General features: G+C 46.4%; 1 protein-coding gene across 1 annotated transcript in view; it reads left to right on the top strand.

Annotated features, from left to right (window-relative positions):
• VIT (vitrin) overlaps positions 1 to 13,832 on the top strand; it is a 118,715-nt gene extending 104,883 nt beyond the window's left edge. The window contains exons 12-15 of the mRNA XM_061156308.1: positions 1,161 to 1,264; positions 5,244 to 5,470; positions 7,860 to 8,373; positions 11,934 to 13,832. Coding sequence (XP_061012291.1) covers positions 1,161 to 1,264; positions 5,244 to 5,470; positions 7,860 to 8,373; positions 11,934 to 12,112 — 1,024 coding nt within the window. The 3' untranslated portion in view covers positions 12,113 to 13,832. The remainder of the gene's footprint in view (positions 1 to 1,160; positions 1,265 to 5,243; positions 5,471 to 7,859; positions 8,374 to 11,933) is intronic.
• Positions 13,833 to 14,102: the final 270 nt, after the last annotated feature.

The following is a 14,102-nucleotide window of genomic DNA, read 5'->3' as shown; positions in this document are numbered from 1 at the left end:
TGTAGTTCAGGAAAAAGATCAAAGTCCACACTCGAGGGGGGCGGGGGGAGGGATGCGAGAGTCACAAGAGATATTGGAGAGGTTGATCTGACAGGACCTGGTATTTGATGAGGACATTATCAGAGGGTATCAAGAATGCGTACTGTGGGGATGATCTGATGAGTCAGAAGAAGGACTGCAGAAGGGGATGTGGGTGGTTTGATGGAGCAGGTATGGAAGAGCATTGAAGCAAGCGCAGGCTCTTTTGGAGTTCAGGGCCCTGTGTGACCTTAAAGGTCACACCTGCATGAGGCCCTGCCAGTGACTGACTGACTGTGCTTCGGGAGATGTGATTTCACCACGCATCCCCACTTCATCCTGGGTGTGACCACACACATCCATCCCACAGAGCCCTCGTCCCTGCCGGCACACCGTCTCCGTGATCGTGAAAGATTCCACACTCCCTGCTCAGCTGCTCCCAAGCCTGTTACCCAAGGAAAAAGACTCCTTTCCAGAGAAGGGCTCTCATTCTGTTTCTCCACTGAATTCACTCTAACTCCTCTCCAGCTAACCTTTTTCAGGCTTTAGTAAAATAGATGTTGACCTTCTGGGTAAGATTTGAATATTCTCACCCAGTCACAGGAGTCGCAGAATGAGAAAGACAAAACCATGTGTTCTCCTTGCCATGACTGTTAAGATGCAGTTCCAGTGCTGGGGTACCAGGGTGGGGGGAGGGGGGGAGGGGCTACCAATTGAGACTCTCTTCCTGGAGAGGAGGGTCTGGGGCAGCCTGGGGACATCCTGACATTTGCAAAATCCCACTTGACAACAGTCCTGCTCTCTAGCATCATGAACGTGATGATCTTTATTTTTCTCTCTATGGGGAAACTGAGGCCCAGAGAAGTCACATGACTTCCCAAGGTCACGAAGCTAGGAGACAGCACAGTCAAAACCAGAACCCACACCTCGTGAGCCCTGAAACGAACCAGTTTTTTCTACACACCCTGCAGAGGACCCAGTCCTCCCGTCTCACCAACAGTTCTTCGGGGCATTGTGTAACACCAGCTTAAGGTTTTGAAGCAGCTCCCATTCTATTTGTATATAAAACAACTCTGATTTCTGCTTTGCTCCAAGGGTAAGAATTTTCCTGCTAATTTTTACTTCTTGTTCTGAATCTTCAGAGACAATCCTGCTACCCAATTTAATCTCAAGACTCACATGAATTCCCAGGACGTGAAGGCAGCCATAGAGAAGATTTCTCAGAGAGGAGGGTTGTCTAATGCAGGTACATGTCTAATATCTGTCTAATGTCTAATCCGGATTCAGATCTTCTTGTTACTATGGTTCTCCTTCTATGTGGACGTCTGCTAGCATCCTAGATAGAAAATGGAAAAATCCAAATAATCCATTAAGAAATGAGTCACAGAATATCTGTATCTTTCCTAAAGTATTACCGTGGATTGGGGGCAAAAATCATTATTGCACACATGCTGGAGAGTTCTTAACAGACCTGTTTCCTCAGGATAGCAGTTTTCTTTAGGACAAGTAGGACTACTGTTTCAACTACCATGACAAGTCTACAAGTTATCAACTATTTTTCTTTGTATCTTGTAAAAAAATTTTTTTTAATAAAAATAAAATTTGGGCTTCCCTGGTGGCTCAGTGGTAAAGAATGTGCCTTCTAATTCAGGAGACACAGGTTGAATCCACATGCTGTGGAACAACTGAGCCTGTGCCCTAGAGCCCATGCTCTGCAACCAGAGAACCCACTACAATGAGAAGCCGGAGCGCCGCAACTAGAGAACAGCCCCCACTTTGCACAACTAGAGAAAAGCCTCTGCAGCAGCGAAGACACAGCACAGCCAAAGAATAAATTAATAAATAAAATTTAAAAATAAATAAAATTTGTAACTGGCTCCATTCAGGGAGCCTCACAGTGCTCCTTGGGAATCTTTCTCTGATCAGCTCCTGTTACAGAGGTAACTGTGCAGACACATGGTCTTTGTTTCAAGCTGTGTCTCCTGTGATATCTGAGCCTTCCTGGTGGTGATGGGGCGGAGTGGGAGTGACCAAAATCCCAAGGTCAAAATCTAGCCTTCAGTGGGGCAGGTGCAGAAACTCCATTTTATCAGTTCCCCAGAGGCGACCAGGCGTTAGAAGTAGTTTCACACTGACTGAGTTCAAAGGTCACTAATGAGCCCATGCCAGTATACCAATTTATAAATGGTAGTCTGACTTTGGGCTTCCCTGGTGGCACAGAGGTAAAGAATCTGCCTGCAATGAGGGAGACCCGGGTTTGATTCCTGGGTGAGGAAGATCCCCTGGAGAAAGGAATGGCTAACCACTCCAGTATTCTTGCCTGGAGAATTCCATGGACAGAGGAGCCTGGTGGGCTACAGTCTGACTTTGGGGCACTGGAAGGACTGCCCACTCCTCAGGGACCCTGTCTGGACCATCACAATCCAGGGAAATGGAGATGTGAGCCATGTTGTTTGGCATGGAATGTGCACAGGGAATACAGCTATCTTTGAAGGAGCATCTTCAAAATTACAGTACATCTGATTTATTACTTCCCTCCCCACTTCAATGTACATCTATTTAGACCAGTACATTAGTATGTAGCAAATGAAGAGCCTTTGATCTCTGAACAATTCTAAATAAACCCCATCCAAGTCACTTGGATCCAAGACACCAAATCGGATATTGCCTCATCACAAACATGATAGAGTTGATGTCTGATTTGTTTTCAATTTGATACTTAGATCAGTGAAATTCCAGTAAGGTATCATGAGTAAAACTCTAAAACTTCAGAAGACATCCTATGTCCTTGATGGGATTAGAGAGGTGTCTTAATAAAATCAGTATATGTTTTTTTAGTAGGTAACATGTTCTATATCTGCCCTGTATTGATGGGGGTTTGAGTTTAGAGAACAGAACCCATTCCAGCTGATTTAAGCAAAAAGGGATTTATTTCAGGGTATGAAATGGTTTTGAGAATTACTGAAGAAACGTACTCTAGGCTAAGTTTTCAAAGATGGCTTCCAAAGGCTTCCTGCAGATCCAGGACCTCCGAGGAGCCATGCCTCTTCCAAGACCAGAAAATTGCTTTCTCGATTCTACCACTGCAGCGTCTTTAGGAATCTGCTTCAGCCAGGAAGCCATGCTGATTGGGAAACTTCTGCTACAACTGCCAGCTCCAAAAACATGCCTTGCCTGCTCCATTCACAGCCACAGAATACATGCTTTGCACCCTACCTTCTCAACACCAAGGAAGCTGGTCACCAATCATGGGCACCTCTGCTAACACTACCCTGGAAAAGTCAAACACTCTACAGACTTGGCTACAGAAATAGCAGAATCAAAAGTACCACCTCTACCCTATGTTTATCTTCTAAACTTCATGTGTGTATCATCTCATGAAACTAAAACACATCCAGAACTCTAGCTGCAAGGAAATCTCAACAATGCAATTTTCAGATTTCTAGCCTCTGCTTTCAAGACATGCTAGAAGTCTAATGGAACATGTATTGAGTGCAAATTGACTATGGCCTCCAGATTTAAAACTGGGTGAGGTCAAGGTGATCTTCTGAGGGCTCCCTGCACTCTGCCTACAGGCAGCTAACAGTAAACCAGAGGGGACTGCTGGGTGCCTTGGGCCTTGAGGGAAATCAGCTTTGGCTGTGAACACAGTTCCCTGAGGTTTCCACGCTGCCAGCTCACATGGGTTCTCCAAGACACTTCTCCAGCAACTGAGTATGTAACCATTTGATCCTTTCACTTGACAGATAAAATTGTACTAGTCAGTAATGCCAAGATGCTGGCCAAAACCAAAGAAGCCTTGAGTGTAATGTTATAACCCTAATGTCTTAAGAATGTAGCTAACTTTTATTTAGATGGAGGATCCCTTTGAAAGCCATGGCCTTTGTGCCCAAATAAATACTTATATACACAAAATACTGTGGATAAATTCAAGGGATTTGTGGATACTCACCCCCAGTGCCCAAGGGTCCACAGAGGCCAGGTTAAGAGCCCTGCCTCCGGGGTGATCAGTCATCCCAGTTTGCCCAAGGGCATATGGGACTTTCAGGGCTAAACCTCGGAAAATCCCAGAAAACTGGTATAGTTTCTCACCCTCCTTGATTCCAAAAGTCTCCTGAGGCCCGAGACAAGTGTTAAGTATATGCTTGAGAAAGGCATGCTGGGAAGCTGCGTCATCCCTCACAACTGCTGCGCCCAGTTGAGGCAGGCTGTCATCATGGAAACCTAGTCTGGAGCGACCTATCCAGGCCCACGTGGCCAGTAAAAAGTGCAACCAGGTTAGAACACATCCCTCAGTTCTTGGTGTGGTGCCCAAGGCCAGCCAGACCTGTGTCTCTAGTGGAAATGACACGAGAGTCCACTGAATCCAGAATACACCCTTCCACAGCTGGAGCGTCGAGCTCACTGCAAGCCCTCAAAGCCCAAGGAGAGGGCTGCCCCGCACTTTTGGAAATGGCTCCGGGGCTTAGTGAGGTCAGCTCCAGCACCCAGGCAAAGAACAGACACTATTGTGCCCATGGAAAGCTTTTCTCACCTGCATGCTGGTCTTGAAAACTTTTTAAAATTTTTTAATTTTTAAAATTGAAGTATTGTTTATTTACAGTATTATGTTAGGTTCAGGTATACAACAAAGTGATTTTTTTTCAGATTATTTTCCATTACGGGTTATTACAAGATATTGAATATTGTTCTCTGTGTTTTACAGTAAATCTTTGGTGTTATCTGTTTTATATATAGTAATTTGCATCTGTTAATCCAATATTCCTAATTTATTCCCCTCCTCCTTTCTTCCTTGGTAACCATGTGTTTGTTTTCTATGTGAGTCTGTTTCTATTTTGTATAGAGAGTCATTTATATTAATTTTCAGATTCCATGTAAGTGTTATCATAGACTATTTGTCTGTCTCTGTCAGACTTACTTCACTTAGTATGATAATTTCTAAGTCCATCCATGTGGCTTCAAATGGTATAAAACCTTTTCAAAACAAGAGAAAATCAGAAATTGAAGCTCAAAATGAAGCTGGGGAGGGAAATGGCTAGTGGTATAGGTTCCATAATATCGTGAATGTACTTAAAACCACTGAACTGTACACCCAAAACTAGTTAACATGATTCAAAAAGGAAACAAGCCAACAAAGGAGGGAATGGATAATTTTTCTGCACCTCTTTGTGCTGCTCTGATCTGTTCCACAATCACTCCAAGCATGAGTTTTCTTTCTCTTCCAGGCCGGGCCATCTCCTTTGTGACCAAGAACTTCTTTTCCAAAGTTAATGGAAACAGAGGCGGTGCTCCCAACGTGGCCGTGGTGATGGTGGATGGCTGGCCCACGGACAAGGTGGAGGAGGCCTCGAGGTTGGCGAGAGAGTCAGGAATCAACATTTTCTTCATCACCATTGAAGGTGCCTCTGAAAATGAGAAGCAGTACATGCTGGAGCCCAACTTTGCAAACAAGGTATGTTTGCAAACAAAGTACGCCTTCTATGTAAGGCATGTAAGTGGAAAACCCACCCAACGTAAGAACGCCTTAACTTTGCACGGCTGTAGCAGCCATCCAGGCTGGGTCTCGTGTTTTTCAAATGGATATTAAGTTTATTTCTAGGCAGGAGGGCCTCCAGTGAGAGACTAGGGAGTCTGGAACCTGGAGTTACCCTCTCAAAGCAAGGCCCCACAACCCACCACACACCTGGTGAACTGAGGCCTGGCATCGGCACCTTGGGAGGAGCAGGGTCCCCAAAGCCTCACATCAGAGGCTTCCCCGAGCGCCTCTCATAGCCCCAGGGGACCGCAGCTGGGCAGCCCAGCCAGTCCTCACACGAGCACACACATGAGCACACATGCACCACAAGTCAACTCATCTGATAAACAAGAAAAGGAAAGGTACTAAACCACACTAGGGAGCGCAGACTTTCAGACTCAGCTGCCCCTGAGTTCTGCGAAGATGCCCAACAGGACAAGGAGGCAGAACAGATGGGAATCTAGTCCTGTTCTCCCAGTGCAGCTCACTTTGTGTATGCTTTATACAGTAGACCCCACATAAACCTTTCTCCAAAGACAGGACCCCAGGTTTAAAAAGGAAAGGAGGAGGACAGGATGGGGGATAACCCCAGTGTTAGCATCCTGTCTCCAGATCTCCTGGGGCTCAGCTCCTGGCACAGACCCTGCACTTCATCATCATTCCTGTCTCCCTTAACCTCTAGGACACAGTGTGGCTCTTACTTCACTTGCTCCCTCCTCTTTTCCATCTTGTACCCAAAGCGTAGACTTCCTTGGCTCTCTCCTATGTTCTTACTAGTTTTTTTCCCTCCAGAATCTCTCCCAGGGCCACAGCTTCAGCCTTCACTCACAAGCAGGGACACATGTGTGTGTCTCCCGCCCTGCTTTCTCTGGAGCTCAGTAGCATCTGTTTCCATCTGATTGACTAGTCTCCACCCGATGACCTGAAGAACCTTAAATCCTACATGCAACATGCCAAGTGCATCATCTTTCCCACTCAAATTCCTTCTTCCTCTGGACTGTGCATTAGCCCCACAGCTGTCCCAGACACCCGGAGTCACCCCAGAACAACTTGTCAGCTCCCATGTCACGTAGCTCACATCTGCCCAATCTTTCCCACGCCCAGTGCCACCTCCCCAGTTCAAGCGAGTATTGATACTTTACATCTGTCCTTTCTCCCTTCTGGATCTCCCCAGTTTGTTTTAGATTTCACAGTAAATCTCGTGCTTTTTCCCAGTCCCACAGGGTCCTTGCTCCAAATCCTTCTCCACTTGCTGTTACTCCTGAGGTCTTCTGGAGGGTGGTCTTAACCCAGCTTCCTAGCGCCAGCCACCCGGTGTCCTGCCCATGCCAAGCACCACACTCTCTCCTGTTGTGACTGACTCAGACTGCCTGGTGGGGACCCCCGCCCCCCATCCATTGGCTAGAATTCAGCTCAGCCTCGACACCCTCTCATATGCCGCCTAAGCAATGGAAAGTTTTGTGAACCCCACTAGGTTTTTACAAACCAATTAAAGTACATTTCCCAGGACATTTTAAAGTCATTTCTTGTTTTCAAATAATGTTTTAATTATACACCTTCATCCAAAGCCAGCAGGTCTGTGATTCTCTCTGTGACCTCCGGAGAGGCAGTGGCAAGGGAAATGGTCACTTCCAGGAGCACACCAACCAGCTTGCTCAATGTTTATTTGCAGGCACCTTGAGTTTTTTCTGGACCATGCTTGGGCGCAAGTAAACATTCATTTGCCTGGAGGCAGGGTTGTCCAGGGGACAGAGCTGGGGTTCTGAGGGCAGAGAGATTTGAGTTGTGACCTAAAGGATGTCACTTCACAACTGGCCCTCAGTTTCTTCCTTCATGACAAGTGGGTTAGAATTCCACCCTGTAGGGTTAAGGTGGGCAGGGCGTGGGTAGTGAAATGATGTTAAGAACATCTAGTTGGGTACCAGACACAGGTGTAGAACCGCTTCTTGCTGGATGCAGGTCTGCTCTCTAACTGGTTCTTAAGCTTCATCTGCTGTGTGCCTTTTGTTTTCCCAATCAGAACAAAAGCTTTCTTTAATCCTCGTGGGCTGGTGCCCACCAATGCCAGCCTTATGGCTGGCTGCCAGTACAAACCAGCAGCCTGGAGAGGCATAATATGAAGCTGAAACCAGCAATTCCCCTCTCCCTGTGGACTTGCTTGACTGATGGTTCTCCATGAAAGCAGAGACCTGGCTGAGGGTGGGGGAGTGGGTCAGAGATAACCTGAGGGGCCTCCGCCCAGTGAGCACCTGACTGGGTGAACCAAGGTGGACAGAGGCCTTGGGTGAGACCCCTGACCTGGCGGGTGGCCGCCCCTGTCTTCCAGGCTGTGTGCAGAACCAACGGCTTCTACTCACTCACCGTGCAGAACTGGTTCAGCCTCCACAAGACCGTGCAGCCCCTGGTGAAGCGGGTCTGTGACACCGACCGACTGGCCTGCAGCAAGACCTGCTTAAACTCAGCTGACATCGGCTTCGTCATCGACGGCTCCAGCAGTGTGGGGACCAGCAACTTCCGCACGGTCCTCCAGTTTGTGGCCAACCTCAGCAGGGAGTTTGAGATTTCAGACACAGACACGCGGATCGGGGCCATGCAATACACCTACGAGCAGCGGCTGGAGTTTGGGTTCGATGAGTACAGCACCAAATCTGATGTCCTCAATGCCATCAAGAGGGTGGGGTACTGGAGTGGAGGGACCAGCACAGGGGCTGCCATCAACTATGCCCTGGAACTGCTCTTCAAGAAGTCCAAGCCCAATAAGAGGAAGCTAATGATACTCATCACCGACGGAAGGTCCTATGACGACATCCGAATACCAGCCATGCTCGCCCATCACAAGGGTGAGTGAGCTGGTCGTGCTGACCAGTGTGGGGCTGAGCAGACCTCTGGGGCTTGGTGGGTTGTCTCTCTGGGCACTGGTTCTGTCTAGTACCTACTAAAATGTTCACAACCCTAGGGCATTAGGGTGTAGTTCAACACCACAGGGCCGTGTGGGTAGTGAAGAAGGTTCAGGCAAGGACATGAGGGTAGTTTCCACAGCATCAAGGCCTGTGGATGCTACCCCTCTTCTTTACGTCCCACACTCTGAGGCTGCACACACCAACATGTGATACATCAAAGAGGAATTTGACTCCTCACTCTAATCTCTGCTGAAGACCACAAAATTGTGTTAGAAACTTGAAGAAAATGGACGTTTTAAAAGAGACGTATAATACTATCATAAAAGCAATTGCTAACCAGATATTGGAGGTCTGGGGAAGACCTCAAGGAAATTTTCATTCAAAATATTTAAAGAGATATTTCCATATGAAATTTGGAAGAGGATAACAGAAAGTTTAAAACCATGAAAAATGAGCAAAACGTTTTTTTGTAAATGTTCAAAAAATCAGTCATATGTAATGCCTTTTGGACAAAATCTATATATAATCCTTGTTTTGAAAAGTGCCATAAAATACAAGGAAAATACAAACAACCTGGAGAAAACCCCTAGTGACAGCAATACTAGTAATGACAATAAAAGTAAATGGAGTTGTCAGTGAACCAAAAACTTGTAGTAAGTACTAGTGAACAAGACTTAACCTATTGTGGGGGAAGTTTTTTTTTGTCTGTGTGTGCACATGTATGTGCATATGTGTGCGTGCACTAAGTCTCTGCCTCCGTTTAATTTGGGTTTGTTTGCAGGATTGCCCATATTCTTTAAAGCTGCTTTTAATCCTTCCTTAAACAAGCAGGGATATAAAAATAAGCCTTCAGGAACCAGTATTTCTGGCTTCTGGAAAAGTACCCAGACACCAGGTTCAGATAGTCTTCCCAGTGATTTACCCATAGGGAGCACGCATAATGGTGGGATGGCAGGTGGCCCATGTGCCAGCAGTCACAGGCCCCTTGGGCTCCTGTCAGCAGAGTGAAGATGGCTTATGGTTCAGAAGCAAACTGCCCAAAGTTCCAAAGTGAGTGGGCAGAGCCAGGTGGGGCAACTCTTGATGACAAGCCCAAGATCGTCCGTCCCCAGCTTGTGCTCAGCTCCTCTCACTCATTTTTCTCGATGCCTCTCCTTGAGCCTCACCCAGAGGGTATCCTTGACCCACTGGTCAGGAGAAAGTGAAGACCTAGGAAGATGTCCCAGGCATTGTGAGGGCTATCGTGTTCTGGGTATCTTTAAACAAGGACCAACAGATGCAAGTGACATGGAAGCCATGAGCACTGGGGTGTCCCTGAGGGTGTCCAAGCCAAGGCTGGGGGACCATCTATCAGAATTGCCAGTAGAAAGTTCTCTACAGTAAGGTTGGACTACAGGATGTGAAAAGCTAAATCTCTAATATTGGTCTTGTTGTCTTTACTTGGGTCGAGGGTGGGAGAGGGCAGCCCTTCCATCTTTGAATAGAAACGAGATTTTGGTGGGTCTAAGCCCTGTTCTGCAGCTAGACTCTTCCTGTGACCACTTGGCAGCATTTTTAAAGCCCAACCCTGACTTTGCCCAATGTAGATAATGTTCAGAGAAAAGACACTGGAAAGGTGAGAAAAGAACCTGGCAGCTTAATGAGCCACAATAGGAGAACAGCTTAGCCCAGAACCACCTGTGGTGTGGACGATGCTCCCATACACAGGAAAGGGAACCTGGAAGATGCTAGAGAAAGCCATGGCCCTGCGGGTGGCGGGGAGGTGGGGGAATGGAGCCTGGGCAGAAGCCCCTCCCCAGGCTCTGCCCGCCATCTCATGGCCATCTTGCTTATCTCACCCTGGTCAGCCTGGAGGGGGCATGGGAATAGGTCAGCACCTGCTCACCAGCTGCCCCAGTCAAGAACCACACTCCAGGCAGTCTGCCTCCCCACTAAGGACAGATGCCTGCTCTCTGAATTCCTCTTCTCCCTGAGGCATCTCAGTCCATGGTTATAGCCCAAACACTTTAATCCTACTATATTCATTCCCCTTTGTATCTAGACAAGCTCCAGTCCCTCCCTTCCTAAGGTGAAGTCACTCAGTCGTGTCTGACTCTTTGTGACCCCATGGACTCTAGCCTACCAGGCTCCTCCATCCATGGAATTTTCCAGGCAAGAGTACTGGAGTGGGGTGCCATTTCCTTCTCCAGGGGATCTTCCCGACCCAGGGTTGGAACCCAGGTCTCCCTTCCTAAAGAAGGAAATAATTCCCTTTGATCCCATGTTCTGGCTGTCTTTACAGCCACACGCCTACTGCCCCATATCTTCATTTTCTCTTTCAATCTCAACTCACAGCAATTCACTTGGTTTCTTTCTTTGGCTTTGACTCCCCGGACACTTCTCCTTCCAAGCTACCGGCATCTTATTCATGTTTCTTCTGAATTCAATGAATCCCTTTTCCCTTTCATCTCCAATGATCCCCCTGGAGCAGTCAGTGCTGTTAGCTCCTTCCTTATCTGTAAACACTTACTTTTCTGTGGTGATGGAGCAGATGCTGGCTCGCCAGCTCTCCAGGTCCTTGTGCAAGTTTTCCTGCTCCGGAAATCCTCACAGTTGGAGCTTATGGCTTGTAAAGTCACCCTCAAGCCTAAAGTGATTCAGCTCCACTGGTTTTGTTTTTTGTTTTTGTGTGTTTTTTGGCCAAGGTTTGCGCAAAGAGAGGGCTTATCCACAAGGCAGGCAGGAGAACCAGTCACAAGTCTACCTCCCCAAAGGCAAGCGGCTCAGGGCTTTACAGGATAGCAAAGGAGTGGGGCATCCAAGTTGTGGGGAGGAAAAGATACAGAATTGTCCTGCGCAGGCATAACTAGGCTACAGGCCTCTGCACGTGTTCTAAAGGCCACTAAGTGGGCATTCACGCATGCCAGGTTGAGGGGATAAGTGATCCTATCCAGTCTTAACCAGCGCAGCTGAACTAGACACAGCTGAGTCTCAGCTCAGCTGACTCCAAGTTTCTGGAGAACAACTCAGGCAAACATCTTATTGGTGAGGCTACAAGCCACTTGCAGGACATGCAAGTCTTAAAACAATCTTGATTAGTGAAGGCAGGTGGATTTGACTACCCATTGTTTCACTTACATTTAAAAGATTTTGAGGCAGTTAAGACTCAGTTTTGCATGACTTTACACATAGAGCAGGTGTGTGTCATGGGGTATAATCTGCAGGGCACCCAAGTTTTGCTTGTCCCAGATATCATTCTCTTGCTGCTCCTCATGAAATTCTTATCATGGGTTGACTCCATCCTTCTGTTGTTTTTTTTCTCAAAAGGATGGTAAACCCCTGAGAGAGAGCAACTGTATCAATTTCACTGCTGCTGGCATGCAGCACATGTTCATGCTTTGGGCACATTTCTGATTTTGGATTTGGTTGCGTTCAGTGGCCAAAAGGGTGGCAGGAAGGCAAGGGTGGATGTCACACTTTTCCTTGGGGACATTCACTTCATCCACCCTTTGTCCCCACAGGCGTGATCACCTATGCCATAGGCGTGGCCTGGGCTGCCCAGGACGAGCTGGACGTCATCGCCACTCACCCTGCCAGGGACCACGCCTTCTTCGTGGACGAGTTTGACAACCTCTACAAAATCGTCCCCAAGGTCATTCAGAACATCTGCACAGAGTTCAACTCACAGCCTAGGAACTGAGTTCAGAGCAGGCCAAGCACCAGCAAAAGCTACTCTCCCGACTGGCTCTGGGATGACCCCCGACACTTTACGGGGCACACGTGGGACAGCCAGGAAGGCAGGGCTTGCAAACCACGTCTTGTTATTTTTCTTTGCCAGGGTTTTTCATACTTGGAGTTAGAAAGATATCATTAATTTGTAGGATGAGCCAAAAAGATACCTTGCTTTGGGAATGCTGGGGATTTTACATTTTGAGAATTGTTTTTAAAATAAATATTGAAAATAGAACAAAGCACTTAGAACAGGCTTACCTAGAGCTTTTGTGAGGTTTTTAACATCTTCATCTCCAGTCAGAAATCTGTTAACTCCCCACAAGTTTCATTTTTGTCATGACAATATAGGAGTTGGTTAATTGCATGTTTGAAAGGATTTCATGCAATCACTCTGTGTTCTGGGGCATGCCCACAAGGTTGCGGCAGGGCCACCCTCTGTTCATGCCCCAGAGCACCTGCCGCGTGCCCTCTCCTGGCTCAAGGTGATGGCGCACCCACGTGAGTGCAGGGACAACGCGGCCGCCGCATGGCTGCTCCTGGCTTACCTCCGTCTTCTCTGTTACGGGAATCGTTGTGTTCCTGCAGGGAATGGCCCTGGAGGACCACACTGACCTGGCTTCTTCTCTTTTTTCCCCCATATTCTTTTTTTAATTGGAGTATCATTGCTTTACCATGCTGTGTTGGTTTCTGCTGCACAACAAAGTGAATCTGCTATGTGTATACATAAGTCCCCTCCATCTTGAGCCTCCCACCCTTCTAGTGACCTGGCTTTAGAGGCATCAGGCTGGTACAGCCGCTCTCAGCCCAAGCTGCTTGTTAGCATCGTTTTAGAGTAAAATGCTCATTCCCGGGTCCCATCCCAATCTATGAAAGCTGAGTCTTTGGGACGAAAACCGGATGGATCATCGGCAGGTCTGATGAGCTCTCTGATGATACTGATGATGTGCTGCCAGGATGGAGAACTACGAGCTGCCTCAGAGGGTCAGTGTTAGAGCTGTTATCTGGGAGAGTCCCCGTTTATAGGCCTGCTGTTCTGGGTCCCATTTAGTTTAACATCCATCTTGGATATTTCATTTGTTAACTAGATACTCCTATTAATAGTTCCATTCAAATAAGCTGGCCTGGGTTTGGTTGAACCCCACTTTTTACTTCCAAGGACTTATTCATTAGGATATGAAATTACATATGCAATAGGGAGCATTCAGGAGCATTCTAAATAGCTATACCCTACTTGACAAGTTATATTCTGTAAAAATGTATTTTGGAGAATGGTACTCTGAATACAAGCCAAAAGATAGTACCTGTATTAATACTTGGGGCGAAATATTTATGTAAGAAATTTTGAATCAAAAATAGTATCCATTTAGTAGAATTTGTGTAGAATTTACCAATCTCTCAATACCTGAGGGGTTATCGGCAATTAAAAATGTTGTGGCCTACCAAGAAAGGTGTCAGTGATTTCAAATTTATTAACCATAAATTTTACTTCAAAAGCAATTGCAAACAGATTTGTTCAAAAACTTCAAAATATGACAACTAGCTTCAAAAAGGAAATTCTTCATTAAGGTACCAGTGACAGATTTAGCTAGGAAACTAATTACAAGACATAAGTACTAGGGGCAATTATTCTGCCTATCATTTTGAATGTGCAGGTAATTGATATAAAGTTTTTTTCAATGTTGCTTCAATGTACACAAGTTAATTTTTTAAAGAAAAGTCTTATTTTGGAAAACAGCTTTGGAATATAATTATTTTACAGAGGCTTTAATATGAAAACCAATTTGTCATCAATAAGTAAATATTTCCAAAAATGATATAACTTAATTATTTTGGTGTTCTCTTTCATTTACTGTACCAGTTTGGAAAATAAGTTATATGGTCACCCTAGCTATAGGTGTCATAATTTTGAAGATAAATGAAACCTCTTCAGACATGTCCGTTGTTGATATGTTGTCCCC

The sequence above is a fragment of the Dama dama genome, chromosome 11, assembly GCF_033118175.1.
Source record: "Dama dama isolate Ldn47 chromosome 11, ASM3311817v1, whole genome shotgun sequence".
Taxonomy (NCBI): domain Eukaryota; kingdom Metazoa; phylum Chordata; class Mammalia; order Artiodactyla; family Cervidae; genus Dama; species Dama dama.
This window is presented reverse-complemented; position numbering and strand designations above follow the sequence as displayed.